Raw genomic sequence first — 16,638 nt, 5'->3', positions numbered from 1 at the left:
GAGTTTCAGTTAATACCTCTAAAATGTTTATTTTAATATTTCTTAACCTTACTTCTACATGGGAGATAGCCATCTCGTGAAAATGGTGTATGTAAATACATATCCTACATCTTTGTGTCTCTTCCCTGCATCTTAGGCTTCTCTGCCAATAGGATCCCTGCTGCACGGAGCTACAGTACAAGAAAGAGACATAATTGAAAGTAGTAATGAGCCAAGTTAGCCAAATGGAGGCACCCAGGGAGTCAGTATGTTGCTCAAAGACTGGGACGTCTGCACAGAGGTTTGAATCAAAACCCTCAAATACAACAACAGCCCCCTGAGCCATTACATAACCCAAAGCTCAATGGAAATGCTTGATTTGTGGCATTTAGCAGTCTTGGAAAAGCTCAAAAATGCATCGACTTAGCAAGAATGCAATTTAGAAAAATAATGAAACAATCAATCACTAAGTCGCATTCAAAAGGAGAAAAGGCTTGAGACTTTATGCACAAGACCCCTTCATCAACAGAACAATTAAATAGAGGAGCAGTTTTCATCTATCAGGTTGAATCTCTGAAGCAACGCAGATCAAAGGATGTAATGAGGAAAGGAGTCTGATGAACTAGTTAATGCGGAGCCTCGTCTTTGCTGAGTCAAATTAGTTGACTTCTCTCTCAACCCCCCCCACGCCGATTCTCCGTGAGCACTGCTACAACAGAATTCAGTCCACCACACAATATTCATGAAGCCATGAACTGGAGGAGCCACCGGCCCACACAAGCTCCCTCAGTCACAACACGAGCACACAGACACACACCTACACATGCACAAACACGCGCAATATACTAAGCACTCATTATCCACCCACATGCCTACACCCTCCACCGGGGAGGACTATCGGGTATGTTTCTGCCACATAACAAAATCAATGTCAATGCTAAGCGTAGTTGGTGGTGGTATAAAACAACTGAGTGAAACAAAGGCTAAGCTAATAAAAGCAGATCCAATAAAACGCAGACTACTTTAGGCATGATACATGGCAACAGCTACTGTGGCAGGAAAGCGAATATCATTTGGGGCTCCTAAAATGTTAGAAAACTCTGGTTGGTGGTAAAATAGAGGGAGAAGTGAGTTATGGACTCCCCCAGTGGCCAGTGGGCAACAAGATAGTTTGCCGCTCTGATGGCTGAGCTGTAAATATGATTTAAGTACCCAACGTGTTATGAAAAAAGGTACTTAGACTAAAGCGACTTCAGTCTACCATTCATTTAGCATTTCCTGTGGCTACCACAGTGTGCTTTATGATCCTGCTTTATCTAGTTCTTAACCCACCCCCAGACTACAGCCTTTGAACACCGAACTGCTATGAATATCAAAGGGATGGACATCAGGATGTACTGTTTGGTTAGCAATGTCTTTCCAAGTCTGTTCTCCACCAAATTATAGCTGCAGTTTGGGGTGAAAACAGTGAGAAGACTGCAAATCAACTGTCAGCAGCATTTGCTTAAAGGGTGCTTGGCTCCCTCTGTTGGCAAGATTAGGTTTTATTAAGAAATAATATTCTAATTGTCCCTGAAATAACTGGACCAAATACTGTATGTTTAAGCTAAAACAAAACCCTCCTTTGTTCCATGTTAATATTATACACACATGATTAGGTGCTCTATACCACTACAATATATGAATTGTAGATGACAAAAATGATTTGTAGCTCATTAAAGACCTTGTGGTAAGTACGGCTAAATGAGGACTTGTTTTAAATCAGTGAGGTAATTAAATACTGTAATCTGCAAAGCAAGTAATGATATCCATAAGCCAAGAGCAGGAAAACCTCAGGCCTTGGCACACTTTGACACCACCTACATATATAATGTTAGAGACCAAGCACAATCCCTCTTATGGCAGTGGCCTCCTCCAGCCAGACAATGCACCCCACTGCTCGGTACTGACACCAGGAACACTGAAAAGGGCCTAAGGCATTAACCAATCATGTTGAGCAATTGCTGGATTCACCAGAACAAGCCCAAACCACAAAGGCCCCAAACCACAACCCAGTGGTGTCCTGCCAAACACCACATGATGCCACCAGAGCTTTTTACACAACATGACGGGATCATACACTATACATAGCAGGCCGTCTTAATGTTGCAGCTTGTTGGATCATGTTTTTGGCCTTACTATTAATAGCTTCATCCTGATCATTCTGAAAGCAAAGCTTTTACTGCTGTTGTTTCCAGAATGTGTGAGCAGTACACACACACACAGCAGATCGAGTCACTTTGAGGGAAGAAATAGATAGCAAATAGCGATAAAGTTAAACATGGCTGTACAGTACTGTGCAAAAGTCTTGAGTCACTCCTCATTTCTTTATATTCTGCTAGAAAAATGGGACATAGCTGCAGTAAATTTTTTGAAAGATGTGCAAACTCACTTAATTCTGTTTTTTCGAGAGTTAACAGACAGAGTTCTCACATCTTTTAAAACATGTTAAATCTTTGGCAAGTTTTCTCATAATTCCTTCAAGAAGTCTTCAGGAATAGTTCTTCAGGCTTCTTAAAGGAATATTCAAAGGACTCATTTGGATGATAGAGCCTCCATTGTGTTTTACAGATGGCTGTAGACACTCTCTGTTGTACCTTTCTTCTGACCTCTTCCATAAATATTGATGACTTAACCAAAAATGTCCCATTTGTATTCCATAAGATCTGTTGGCATATATTTTCAGTCCAGTTCTTATTTAATTTAGCACACCTCAGCCTATTCTCCCTGTTTACCTTCCTTAAGAATGGCTTCTTGACAGCCACCCTTCCACTGAGACCATTTCTGATGAGGCTTCAGTGAATAGTAGATGGCTCAAATGAAGGGCCAGATGCAACTTTTGGATCCTGCGTCTACTGATGCAAAACTACCACTTTATGCATCTCAAATTTTGGCTTGTTTTTTGGGGGGATTCAACTACAAATACTAATTAAAATTATTTCTTTGCTAAGTTGCCTGTCATGTGCAGATGCAAAACTGGTTCATATATTGAGCTAAGTTGCTGTTTTATGCATGAATGATCGATATGTCTGTGTAAGTGGCTCAAAAAAAAAAACATTCCTCTGAAAATGCTCAGCTACAAGGACTGACTGAAAAAATATAGAAAATGCAGACAACACCCAAAGGAAAAAAAACACGAGAACTATTGCTCAAGACCACTTTAAAAACCTAAAAGAAAATCTGGCTGCTTGGAGGCAAAATATGAGGAGATGAGGGGTTCCTCAAAGTATCTGCACAGTGCTGCATATTATATAATTAATGGCACATATTGTAAATGAATAAGTACACTCACTTTTTCTTCAGGTTCTCAAAAGACATTGTTTTGCACTATAAGCGATTTATTCTGATACAGTGAGATATAAAGTAGTGCTGATGTCAACACAATGAAAAGGTGCTTCTGCCACGCAAGTGACTAAATAACAAGCAGGAAATGGCAGCAGTATTATCTTATATTACCATGATTCATATACAAAGTGTTTGACAAAAAAACTCACAGCTGTAGTTCCTATAAGAGGGTCCAGGCACGGCAGCAGACGGAGGGGACTCTGGAACATAGTAGGTACTTGATGACACCTTCTGTGGAGATGAAGTCTTACCTAAAAGTGGAACAAACAGCATGAGGGGCTTCCAGAGGCTGTTTATTACAGTTTCTTACCTTCATCCATGCACACTTTAAAAGTACTATACCATCTGTATTATAAGGAGTGGGATTTCCAATCTTCCCCCCAGTTTCCTTTGCTGACTTTAATATATCCATGTCCATAACAACAACCACACGCCTGGAACAATAAAAAGGAGCAAAGTGAAAATCATACCAAATGGGAAAACATGAGTAAACAAAAGAAGAAAGGAAATAAAGAGTCAACACATACCTGCCATCAGCCAAAGTGTTGTTGATGGTCCTTTTCAACAAACACACACAGTTTGGTACCAGGAGGTTCTCTTCAGATAAATAGTTTAACTGGGTAGCAAGCAGGCAAGCTAGACACAAAAATACACAGAAACTTTCATATATAATTTATAGAAAAAGAAATATCACAGTTTAACTGGCTATATCTCAGTATTTAAGACCTGCATATTATCTTTGACTTTTATTTCTGGTGTCACTTCCGAATTGAAAAGTTGTTGTACTACTGGAGGACACTCACAAGTCAGAGAGTGCTGGCCATCACTCATCATAAGTCGGAACCTGGGTGGGCTTGAGGCATTACTGATCTGACGGATGTTCTGACAAACAGAGAGGGAGAGGAAAGATGTCAAATCAAAACAACAAAAGGTCCTAAGATATATTATTAGAAATCATTAAACCGCTCTGTTTATACATGACAGCAAAGAAGCAATAAAATCAATTATAACAAGCAGGCATTTATTTACACAGCCCTTTGCCTCGAACATCTCTACAGAGATAGCAGATGAGTCAGGACCTAAGGGCGCCGCTGCCTCATCTGTAAGCTCTGAGTGGTAAAGAAGGGAAATGTTTTAACTAGCTAGCCTAGCTGAGAAGTTATCAAACGTTCTAATCACAAAACAGGTACAGTGGATACCTGTGTGAGATGAGATGCTAAACGATCTACTGTAGAGGTGATGAAGAAGAGATTATCACATGAGACAGAGTTAACACTCTTTGCCTCAGCTCAAAATGAGCCCGCCATACAATGAAATCAGAAGATGAGATGCGAGCTCATTCATTTTACAAATTTAACAAAGAATTGAAAAAATACAGAGCGTAACAAAAAGAATCATCTGATTTTTAATCAGGTAATGAAAATAGAAGCTTGCAGTAACAAAAAAAACCCATGGCTGTACATAAAATTTTACATACAAAACTTTCACTGTTGACAAGTTCTCAATGTGTCCCCCTCTATATGTAACATGTCCTACAAGATATTCCTTGCCGAGTTAAACTTGTCTCATACTTTGTGAGCATGTCTGTAGTCACTCACAAATCTCCTCTTTCTAACAGTATGTGGCTGTGGAATTAAAGCATTTTGAAATCAGATGGTTCTTGTTGATACATCGTGTACAATCTCTATTATGTCTCCATCTGCAATAGCAAAGGTGTTTCAAGTTCACAATGACATCACTGGATCATTCCATCTCCAAACACCGTCAGCCTTCTGCTTGACTATGTCAGATTTGCATAAAGATTTTATGATCTGACATTTGGAAATTTATAATGATTACAGAGATATTTTACCTTCAAATACTTTTCAAGATAATGAAAATGGTCTGTCGATCCATTTGCAGCATGCATTTTGGCAACTGAGTAAATGTTTAAACATGAAGATCTCAACAACTATTAAAGATAAAACCACAAAATTTTCACTGGCATAACTTGCCATAAAACTGGATCAGACTAATCTTGTAATTTGGTGCTATATAAATTACATTTAATTGAACTGAATAAATCATGAAATGTCTCACTATTGGCTTGTTAATATAAAAAAGAAATTAAAAAAAATCCCACACACTAACAAGAAATGTTTGCATTGAAAAGACAACTAGTGACAATTTCTGAATGTAGTTGTATTTAGTTGTATTGTATAGTTGTATTTAAACATAATGCAAAATAATACACGTAGAATACTTAACATTAAACCTTTACTCAAAAAATTGAAAAAAATGCTGTCTTTATTCTGTGTTTGTGCTTGAATGTTAAGTCAAGTTGCACTGCAAAAAAATAAATAAATAAATAAGTAGTCTAAAACTAGAACTAAATTCTTTAGTTTCCAGATGGTATTGTAATTATAACTCATATATACTCACATATACTCTGTACTTATGCTATAATAGAGCGTTCTATGCATATCATGTAATCTGAAATACAAGTGGGTTTCCACAGAGCCACTCACCAGCAGCTGCAGCACGGGCTTGTCCACATCTAAGCCTTTGCAGAGGGCCTGGACATCAATAATAACACACATGGTCGTCGTTAGTTACAACTGCCTGTTTGTCCTCATTACATATTACAGTGTTGCTAAGGCAAAGTTACAGTGTAACAACCATTGAACAAACTGCCATCTATTCTGTTTCTCGTGTGGATGCTGACAAACACTTTCTCTAGACGTCAAATATGATCGAAAAACTGTCGAGAGGTAAAATGTCATTATAGCCCAAAAATAGATTGTTCTCTTGATTGTTTTTGCTCTTCATCACAAATATTGCTCTTAGAGCTTTTTTTTTTTTTTTTAATCAACCGGTAACAAAGTTTATTTTTTAACTGATCTGGTAATGCTACCGCTGATGAACCATTAGGACCAAAGGTAAACATTAGCGCACAGTGCTAGCAGCCTGAAGTTACACCACATCACAATCAAGCTTGAGACACGGAGTCAAAGAGAATACAGCAACTCAGTCAGTTTAAGGTTTATGCTTACTTCAACCGCCCCTTTTGTAAGAGGTACGTTCATGTCTCTCGTGTGAAGCTTATCTGAAAGCTTGCAGAGTTTAGCTTTTCTGGTACGTAGCTCCAAAAAAAGCCATGACACTTATCGCGATAGGAGAGAGGCAAACGATACTTTGCCGAGACGTTAAAAGACCGGAAATGTCACATTTACGCCTTCAAAATAAACGATATGCTAGGCTACTGCACGACATTGACTATTTTGCCAATCTGTTACATTATATTAATTTGACAGTTTCAGTCTGCAGCTACTGCACTGGTCTAAAAACTAAACATACTACATACATACTACTACATCTGCAGCATTTACCTAAATTGCATTTAAATAATATTGCATAATAACAACGCAACACCCCTTTTACTAAAAATACTTAAATAAAAGCTATTATTTGTATTTATACAACAAACAGATTCAACAAAGCTGTGACCACCACTATGTGTGTATTTGTATAATAGCCAGAAATGAATAAAACAAAGCTTCAAAGGCGAGGTGCAACAACACTGAATAACATCAAAGGCAATCCAACTTGTATGGAGAGTTATGTTACTACTTTTAAACAGATGTTTCCAAAACTTACTTATTTAAATATGCCCTCACACAGAATTACTACAAATATCAAAAGCATTTGAATATTGTTACATATGGCACATCGGATTCCGGTGCAAAATGTGAAAAGCGCCTTGAAAATAGTCACGAAAAGCAATTTTATAACCTCTAAAATGAAACCTAGTTTCAGAATTATTTTTGGATACTACAGAAAAATATTGTTTTACGACAATGTGATTAGTTTGAATTGTGTCATTAACCTAATAAGGAGAATATTTTTCAATTTTCACATACAGGATGGTCTTTGAACAGCCACGGGTTTGCAGTTTTGATTTTATTGTGAAAGATATTGCCGGGAACTGTAGTTTGGTCCACTCTAACGTGACAGCTGTGCTGAGAGCGCTGAGAGCTCATGTGAAACTGATTCAAAACAAACCCAAACTACTCTCCGGTCCTGCGGTCCTGTCAGCAGGGTGACGCGGTTCTGTTGTAATCCATAATGGATCTGTCGTGCGTTCAATGGCAAGATCACGTGGCACAGAAGTGGCGCGCTCTCGAGCCCAAACTAAAGGAACAGTTTACGTCCCTGCTTGAAATAGATGACGTTTTCAGATGTGGTCTAAGTCTCGTGAGGTAAGCACCCAGTTCAGCTCATGTAGTACCAATGAATTACGAACCAATTTTATTAACCTTACACTGACTGGTAGTTCTGCGGCGGCTGCAACAGCTTGGACCACTTGAACAGGACTTTAGTCCAGGAAAAGTTTTTGAACAGTGCTCTGCACCTATTTTGTGTTTCTGTGTATTATTAAAGGGTTCTTTTTGTTTTTGCAGACAAGATGATCTGGACTTCTTGCAGCAAGTATCTGCACTATATTCAGTACAGAAGGATGCAGAGCTAGCAGCCAAATGCAGGGTGAGGGGAAACTCCAGCTTCAAGACTAAAAACTACACTGCAGCTGCTCTGCACTATTCAAAGGTAAATTTGAAACAATATTATATCTTACTCTGGGACTGTAGTCACTCAAGATACTTTAATTCAGTTAAAAAAAAACCTTTCTTTTAGCAGGAAGAAACATCCAGCAGAACCAAGCATAGTAAGAGAGTGGCTATATGCTACAATGGGTTGGAGTGATTGGGGGGAAGACAGGACAAAAGACACACTGTGGAATAAAGCCAGAGATTAATAATAACCAATGATTAAATGCAGAGTGGTATGTAAACACTGAGAGAGTGAAACAATGTGAAATACTAGCTCTGATGTAAGTTAAGTAAGAAATACTACGCTGGTGACTATCGCTGTTACATCTGAGTTGTATCTCGATTTTATTTTGACTCTAAAAGTGTAAGCATGCCTTTGATATTAAGCACCTTAAACATGAAAACACTGCCCACCATAAACCCCTACCTCCACTGTCTCCTGTTATTACAGGGCATCTGTTTTGCTCCCAGTACTTCGGAGCAGCTGTCTCTGTGCTACGCCAACCGCTCTGCTTCGCTCTACCATCTGCAGCACTACCAGGTGAGTCTGTGCCACCTTCACCATTAAAACCAGCTGTGCTCAGTGGTTGGCTAGTGTTGTCATGGTTTGAGCTACAATTGCCTGTAGGAAGCTTGCAGAGAAAAACGTGCTGGTTCAAATCCTCATGCAAATGGTTGATGATCTGCACACAAGACTGCATAAGTGTTCTTTTTTTAACAATGCTGAAGACTTTCTTGCTGTGGCCAACGGGAAGGATACCCATGTTCCTCACATCACACCTGTTTCCATCACAGAAGCTTTACCTGGAACCATTTATAAGTCACTGTACCTCTGCGGGTGCTTTGCAACCAGGAGCTCATCTTCTATAATGATTTTTTTATGATTCATTAAATAAAAAAATATCGGGCATTATAATATTTTTTAATACCCTATTTCTCAAACTTGTGCCAGGCACTAGGATTAAATCAAAACTGTACAGGGCATTCATTCATCCTACTTACTTTTGAAGCTGTTATAAAACACCTTTGACTGCTAATTCCACACTGTTCTCCCCTCACAAGTCAGGTAAGAGTTTTGAAGCACCAGCTGAGTCCACAGTAACAACCCTGGTCTCCATTACTTGATGTATAATAAGCCTGTATGGTTAGGAAGTGTCTGTGGGAGGACATTAATCTGCCAAAAAACAGGAATAAAAAGATTTTTAAAAAGTTAAACTGAGCAAAGTTAAAAAGCAGTAATTCCTGCAGTTTCTCATGTTTAAGCCTAACATGTCAAATAAGTTATTATCAGTTTATTAAATTTTTAACACCTTCAAATGGGAAGCGTGAATTAGATATTCTAGTTTATGAAGTTGTGCATGTTTGGCAAAATCTTGATAACTGTCTAAACCTAACCCCATCTGGTTTGGCTTTAACTCTTTTCTCTAATAAAGATGACATTTAACAACCTCCCCGGTATTCTTAATGAGGAGTTTTGACACCTCTGTATATGTCAATAAAGATGTGGTTTGGCGACTATTAGAATAGTTTTCAGGTTTTTCCAAGCGTAGCTCTATAAGCAGAGACCACCCTCACTAATATCTAGTGCAAACACGGTCATTTCGTTCTATAAGCAGACCTGACATATGAGAGCAACCACTCAGTTCAAAAAGGGTCCTCCTAATGGATTAAGAAAGAGTTAAAACAAAACTAGTTAATTATCCTAACCATAATCACTGGGATTATAGGTCTAAACCCGCCGTGGTTTTTAACGTTTGTGCCATGAGTCAACAGTAAACCTATCCAACAAGGAAAGAATGCACTACTGCATATTTCATTCATCCAAGGTTCAGATCGCAGAACAAAATGAACTCTTTTGTTTTTTTTCTTTAACTTCTCTTCTTGGAATCATAGCAGAGTCTTTTTCTTCTCCTTCCTCTGCTTCTACTCCTCCTTCCTTTAGGGGTTGCTGCAGCAGATCATCTGTCTCCATCTCAGCCTTCCCTGACATCCTTTTTCTGTCATACCAACCCTCTAAACATCCTTCTTCAGTGCAGTCCATGAATCTTCACTGTGGTCTTCCACCTTTTTCCTTCTGCGTGCACCATCTTAAACATCCTTATTCCAGTATATGTACACTATCTCTCCAATATATACTCGGTCCCTTGACGAAACAAACTATTTTTGAATCACATTGACTGTCAATCTCGGGTTTAAGTGTGTGGTACAAACTCTCAACATCAGACTTAAGCAAATCTAATCACAACCACCACACCAACTCAGATGCTGTCCTCACACTAAAATTCTCTCAAATTCATGTTGGCCTAAATCTAAACTGCTCTTTTCCGAGTCCTCTACATAGACAACAGCAGGTTTGATGAGAACAGAGAGCTGTGAATGTGTGTCAGTGCATTGACTAGACCTTCTTTGACCCCCCTAATTCAGCTGCCTATTCGACAGACAGTGCACAGACCATCATTATGATGGCTAGGCTACCTAACCATAGCCAGAGCTGTAACTGGCAGAATCATACTTCATATGTAAAACCTTGCAACAGCTTAGCAGGCGTGTGAAATGGGTCAGAATGATAAAAGTGCTTATTGTGTACAATCTGTATGTAGCATTCACAGCACTGCTTACTGTCCTTAAAAATGCCTCCAGTATTCCTTTTCTCAGTCTTCTTATGACAGGTTTCTAAGCCTTACCCCTCCGGTTCAGTGCAGAATGCATGAGTTAGTAAAAAGTCTGTCATCTCTATGTTTTGCTCACAGTCTTTGATTTTGTGATTGTTTACGCTCCAGCTTTTCTGTTTTCCTCAGGAATGCCTTGATGACATTGACAGAGCCGTGAAGAATGGCTATCCCTCTCATCTTTTACACAAGCTGGAGGACCGCCGCACTCTGTGCTTTAAACATCACTCTGTACATGAAAAGGGAAGGGAGGATGATCAAAACCCTGCCTCAAACGATTGTAAAGGTTCAGACACAGCAAATTCACCATCTGTTGGGCCTCTCACAGTTGGGATTTGTCCTCAAGTTGTTGTTGACTCCACTGTGGAGAAAGGTCGACACCTGGTGGCTGTAAATAGAATAGCAGCCGGGGAGGTGATTCTCACTGACAGGCCGTACAGCTGTGTCCTCCTACCAGGAATGGAGGAGGTGAAAGGGAAGGTGGGACGGTACAGCAGAGAGAGAGAAGTGTTGTTTGGAGTGGAGGACAGGCGTTGCCATAGGTGTTTGACTGAAACGCTGATTCTTGTACCATGTGACAGGTGTAGCTACAGCCGATACTGTTCAACTGGTTGTCAGCAGGAAGCCTGGGAAGAACATCATCGCTGGGAGTGTGCGCTGGGAGCAGATCTGATGGCGATGGGCGTTATGTCACAGCTCGCCCTGAGGGTAGCTCTCAAGGCAGGGTTAAAAAACTTTCTACTAGCAAGGGAGCCAATCAGAGACAAGCACGAAGGGTGTTTTAATAATCACTCGAGTGATCCTTCTACGTCATCCTGCGGGGGCTCTTACCTGAATGTGTATAACTTGCTGCACCACCTGAATCACCACAGCCCTGCTCTGCGTTTCATGTGTGCGGTCACCGCAGCAACACTCTACCTGAAGCTCAGCAAGGCAGGACCACCACCTATATCATGGAGCCATACCCCACAGGGACCAAACAAGGAGGGAGGAGACGCTGATTGGAATGCAGAGCTATGGATGCTGGGAAGTGCAGTTCTACAGCACATCCTACAGCTGAGGTGTAACGCCCAGGCAATAGTCATGCTGCAAGACACAGGTGACTGCAGGTGCAAAATGTGTTGTTAAGTTGGCTCAGATTGAGTGTAGTTAGAATAAACAGCTGCAGCTGCGTGTCAGAGGCATAAAAATGAGAAAGAAAATCGTGTTCCCTCTTTGATGAAATTGATGGATGACACAACTAAAAACGGTTCCACTGGCATAAAAGTAGTTTTTTAGCTGCTTCAGGTGTGACGGCACAGCAGACGTTTTCAGAGGAAGATTTACAGTGCGCTCACTTTGCTTTTTTTTCTAACTCAGTGGAACGAAGACAGTAATAAAAAATGTGGGTGAGAATGAAGTTAAAGATGAACTCAATTTAAACATGCTTGGATGATGGGACATGTTTACACTGCTCGTTGGGTCAAAAATTCAGTTTCAGGTTATCATAGAAGACCACAGATGTTTACTTTTAGGATGTCACAACCAGAAAATTTAGGAGATTTTTGCTTCAAAAGGATTTTAAGGATATATAAAACTTTTCTTATTGATTTTTGCAACTGTGAATACTCTGTAGTGTCGACTACGCACAAGGTCCCTTTTTATAATTGCATTTTGTTTTGGCTTTTTGCATCTCACAGGAGCAACAAACTCACCGGTGCAGTCCAACAGGGAAATTCGCATTGCTACTGCAGTATTCCCGACTCTTAGTCTTCTCAATCACTCTTGCTGCCCCAACACCAGCCTGGTGTTCAGCACTGGAGGCATTATTGAGCCTTCTGGTTCAGCTCTGTCTGCAGACTTCAGTGGGGATAAAGCTGAATGGAGGCACAAGGCGCAGGGAGTCACTGTAACAGTCAGAGCAGCCAAACTCATCACTCCTGGACAAGAGATCCTGCACTGCTATGGTATGATGTACGATGGAACATTTAGATAGATTAGAATCAATATGGTATCATAACCTTGTGTATAAAAGCAATTTTTCACCATTCATTTTATTTTCCCTTCAGGTCCTCATAGCAGTAGGATGGGTGACCCAGGAACGCTGTCGTCTTCTGCAAGAGCAGTACTACTTCTTGTGTCAGTGTGAGGCCTGTAGCCAACAGCAGCAGGACGTGGAGGAGCCCAGACAGCAGGAGCCAGGCGCTGAGGGCAGAGATCTTGGACTCCTGTGCATCAAGTGCAAAGGATCTCTCAAAGTATGAGATCATTATTTACTTTTTTCAGGATTAATGGGGGGCACAGTGTTTCAATTGAAAACATGCTGGTTAGTTAATTGTTAATTCTAATTCTCGACGTACAGTGGGGCAAAAAAGTATTTAGTCAGCCACCGATTGTGCAAGTTCCCCCACTTAAAATGATGACAGAGGTCAGTAATTTGCACCAGAGGTACACTTCAACTGTGAGAGACAGAATGTGAAAAAAAAATCCATGAATTCACATGGTAGGATTTGTAAAGAATTTATTCGTAAATCAGGGTGGAAAATAAGTATTTGGTCACCTCAAACAAGGAAAATCCCTGGCTCTCACAGACCTGTAACGTCTTCTGTAAGAAGCTTTTCTGTCTGGGTGTTCTGGGGGCTGTTCTTTTCTGTGTCCCTGGTGTTCTGTTCTGGCTGTCTGTCTGTTCTGTTCTGTTTGCTGTCCCCCACACTCGTTACCTGTATGAATGGCACCTGTTTGACCTCATCATCTGTATAAAAGACACCTGTCCACAGCCTCAACCAGTCAGACTCCAAACTCCGCCATGGCCAAGACCAAAGAGCTTTCGAAGGACACCAGGAAAAGAATTGTAGACCTGCACCAGACTGGGAAGAGTGAATCTACAATAGGCAAGCAGCTTGGTGTGAAAAAATCAACTGTGGGAGCAATCATCAGAAAATGGAAGACATACAAGACCACTGATAATCTCCCTCGATCTGGGGCTCCACGCAAGATCTCATCCCGTGGGGTCAAAATATCATGAGAACGGTGAGCAAAGATCCCAGAACCACACGGGGGGACCTGGTGAATGACCTGCAGAGAGCTGGGACCAAAGTAACAAAGGTCACCATCAGTAACACACTACAACGGCAGGGAATCAAATCCCGCAGTGCCAGACGTGTTCCGCTGCTGAAGCCAGTGCATGTCCAGGCCCGTCTGAAGTTTGCCAGAGAGCACATGGATGATACAGCAGAGGATTGGGAGAATGTCATGTGGTCAGATGAAACCAAAGTAGAACTTTTTGGTATAAACTCAACTCGTCGTGTTTGGAGGAAGAAGAATACTGAGTTGCATCCCAAGAACACCATACCTACAGTGAAGCATGGGGGTGGAAACATCATGCTATGGGGCTGTTTTTCTGCCAAGGGACAGGACGACTGATCCGTGTTAAGGACAGAATGAATGGGGCCAAGTATCGTGAGATTTTGAGCCAAAACCTCCTTCCATCAGTGAGAACTTTGAAGATGAAACGAGGCTGGGTCTTCCAACATGACAATGATCCAAAACACACCGCCCCGGGCAACAAAAGGAGTGGCTCCGTAAGAAGCATTTGAAAGTCCTGGAGTGGCCTAGCCAGGTCTCCAGACCTCAACCCCATAGAAAATCTGTGGCGGGAGTTGAAAAGTCCGTGTTGCTCGGCGACAGCCCCAAAACATCACTGCTCTTGAGAAGATCTGCATGGAGGAATGAGGCCAAAATACCAGCTACTGTGTGTGCAAACCTGGTAAAGACCTATAGTAACGTTTGACCTCTGTTATTGCCAACAAAGGTTATGTTACAAAGTATTGAGTTGTATTTTGTTATTGACCAAATACTTTATTTTCCACCCTGATTTACGAATTAAATTCTTTACAAATCCTACATGTGAATTCATGGATTTTTCTTTTCACATTCTGTCTCTCACAGTTGAAGTGTACCTCTGGTGCAAATTACTGACCTCTGTCATCATTTTAAGTGGGGGAACTTGCACAATCAGTGGCTGACTAAATACTTTTTTGCCCCACTGTACGTTTAAATGTCAGATTGTGTGGTTGTGTGTCTCTCTGTGTTAGCCCTGTGATATACTGGCAACCTGTCTAGGGTGCACCCCTTCTTTCATCCTATGAAAGCTTGAATAGACTCCAGCCCCCTCTGTGACCCTAAATTCAATAAGTGCACTGGTTTGCCTCACAGCTCACAGGGGTTTGAATCCACTTGCCGACTGGAGGCTTTTTGTGTGGCATGTTCTTGTGGGTCTTCTCTGGGCACTCTGAATTGCTCCCACAGTCCAAAAACATGTACAGGGTTATTTTGATTTGTGATGTTAAATTGACCATAGGTGTGAATGTGAGTGTGAATTGTTGTCTATTTCTCCCCTGTGAACAAATGACGACTTGTCCACCGTATGCCAAGCCTCTTGCCCTACGACTGCTGATATCCAGCCCTCCATGAGCCTGAATTAGATACGAGGGGGGGAAAAATGAAAGAATTTTAAAGGAAACCGATCCGTCAATTCTTCTGGCCATTTGCCCAATGTCTGTTGACATTTCCATGTTAATCATTTAAAAATACTGTAAATACTTTTCAGAAAAGGAGTGAGGACAGAGAAGCCGGATTTGTATGTTCACGCTCGTCCTGCAGTCATTGTATGTCCTCATCTGACGTGAACAACAGTCTGCAGGAGATCAGGGTTAACCTGGAGAAGGCTGTGGAACTCATGGAGACAGACAGGCCAGGTGCTTGTAAAAAAATAAATAAAAAATAAACATCCAAATCTAGTCAAATATAGAAATACATCACTATCATGTGATTCTTTTCTTCTACCCTCCCCCAGGTGAGGCCCTAAGACTGCTAAAAAAGACTCTGTGTCAGTCTGGTCTCATCCTTGCAGAGGCACACCCACTACAGGGGGAGCTAGCTGATGCCACAGCCAGAGCTTATGCTTCTATGGGTACGCATAATAATGATGTGGAGTATTTGCATATGAGCTGTGTGGTTAATGGTGTTTGTGTTTTTAACACCCTGAGGAGTTAAAAAAAAAAAAACTCCAAAAAGCATCTGTGCATATTCTTTGCAGTCTTCTTACTGCTTTGTTTGTGTTCTGCTGTTTCTGTAGGTGACTGGAATAGTGCAGCATCCCATCTGGAGCGAAGCGCTGTAGCCATTGCCTCCCAGTTTGGAAAAGAAAGCGTCGAACTGGGTCGACAACTCTTCAAATTAGCACAGCTACACTTCAATGGGTGAGAAAAGTTATGCAGAGAGTGGGCAGAAAAAAATTTCAGGTTTCGTTCCTTCTTTTTTAGTGTCTAGTGCTAAATGTGCAGTCACACTGCAGCTGTCAGAGTAATTGCTTAAACTTAGAATACTTGGTTTAATAAGACGACAAACCGTACCTGAGCCAAGTGCCTAAAGCTTCACAGTCTCATAACTTCTACTACGTTCTGTTTTTGACTGTCTTTATTTGTAGAAATAACAACCTTTGCATCATTTTCCTCTCCTTCTCCCAGTGGTTCCCAAGGGGCAGCTCTCTCCGTCATCCCCAAGGTCAGGCGACTTCTCTGCCTTCACTGCGGTCCACACTGCCATGAATTACAGGAGCTGAAGGCCATGGAGGACTGCTTACAAGGGTAGTTTTCAAAAAAGCAAACTATAATTAATTTTGTACTTTGTGAAGCTCATTAAAATATGAGAAATTTCATGATTGCAGGCATTGTTTGTTTTGTGTCTTTAAAAAGCTGTTACATTACAGGTAACATATAGTCTTTTTATAAGTTCTTGTTTTTACAAGAAGAAATTATATTATAGCACTGTAGTGCTGTACATACCCTCAGCTATGCTATAAATATAGGTAACCGTCTGACCTTTAGATGGCAGCAATTGTCCAGTGACTAATTCAATTTCATGCTTGAATGACTGGAAAGTAAGATGTAGCTTCTACTCCTGAACCTACAGTACATGGCCCATGTCCTCCAAGACCTTCGGCTTAAAAGTCTTTATAGGACCATTAAGGCGTGATGTTC

General features: G+C 40.9%; 2 protein-coding genes across 2 annotated transcripts in view; one reads left to right on the top strand and one right to left on the bottom strand.

The window, feature by feature from the left end:
• Positions 1-6,553, bottom strand: part of LOC146510022 (replication protein A 70 kDa DNA-binding subunit-like) — a 44,313-nt gene extending 37,760 nt beyond the window's left edge. The window contains exons 1-6 of the mRNA XM_085174664.1: positions 6,396-6,553; positions 5,871-5,918; positions 4,167-4,245; positions 3,891-3,999; positions 3,706-3,797; positions 3,513-3,614 (exon numbers count right to left, since the gene is read on the bottom strand). Coding sequence (XP_085030790.1) covers positions 3,513-3,614; positions 3,706-3,797; positions 3,891-3,999; positions 4,167-4,245; positions 5,871-5,918; positions 6,396-6,428 — 463 coding nt within the window. The 5' untranslated portion in view covers positions 6,429-6,553. The remainder of the gene's footprint in view (positions 1-3,512; positions 3,615-3,705; positions 3,798-3,890; positions 4,000-4,166; positions 4,246-5,870; positions 5,919-6,395) is intronic.
• smyd4 (SET and MYND domain containing 4) lies at positions 5,962-16,316 on the top strand. Its single transcript, XM_085174663.1, is given in 12 exon segments — positions 5,962-6,113; positions 7,265-7,601; positions 7,803-7,947; positions 8,401-8,490; positions 10,748-11,717; positions 12,298-12,564; positions 12,667-12,686; positions 12,688-12,855; positions 15,207-15,354; positions 15,453-15,569; positions 15,735-15,858; positions 16,126-16,316. Coding segments are annotated over 11 exon segments (2,307 nt in total). The 5' UTR covers positions 5,962-6,113; positions 7,265-7,467; the 3' UTR covers positions 16,250-16,316.
• The last annotated feature ends 322 nt before the right edge of the window (positions 16,317-16,638 follow it).

The sequence above is a fragment of the Neolamprologus multifasciatus genome, chromosome 10, assembly GCF_963576455.1.
Source record: "Neolamprologus multifasciatus chromosome 10, fNeoMul1.2, whole genome shotgun sequence".
NCBI classification, from domain to species: domain Eukaryota; kingdom Metazoa; phylum Chordata; class Actinopteri; order Cichliformes; family Cichlidae; genus Neolamprologus; species Neolamprologus multifasciatus.
This window is presented reverse-complemented; position numbering and strand designations above follow the sequence as displayed.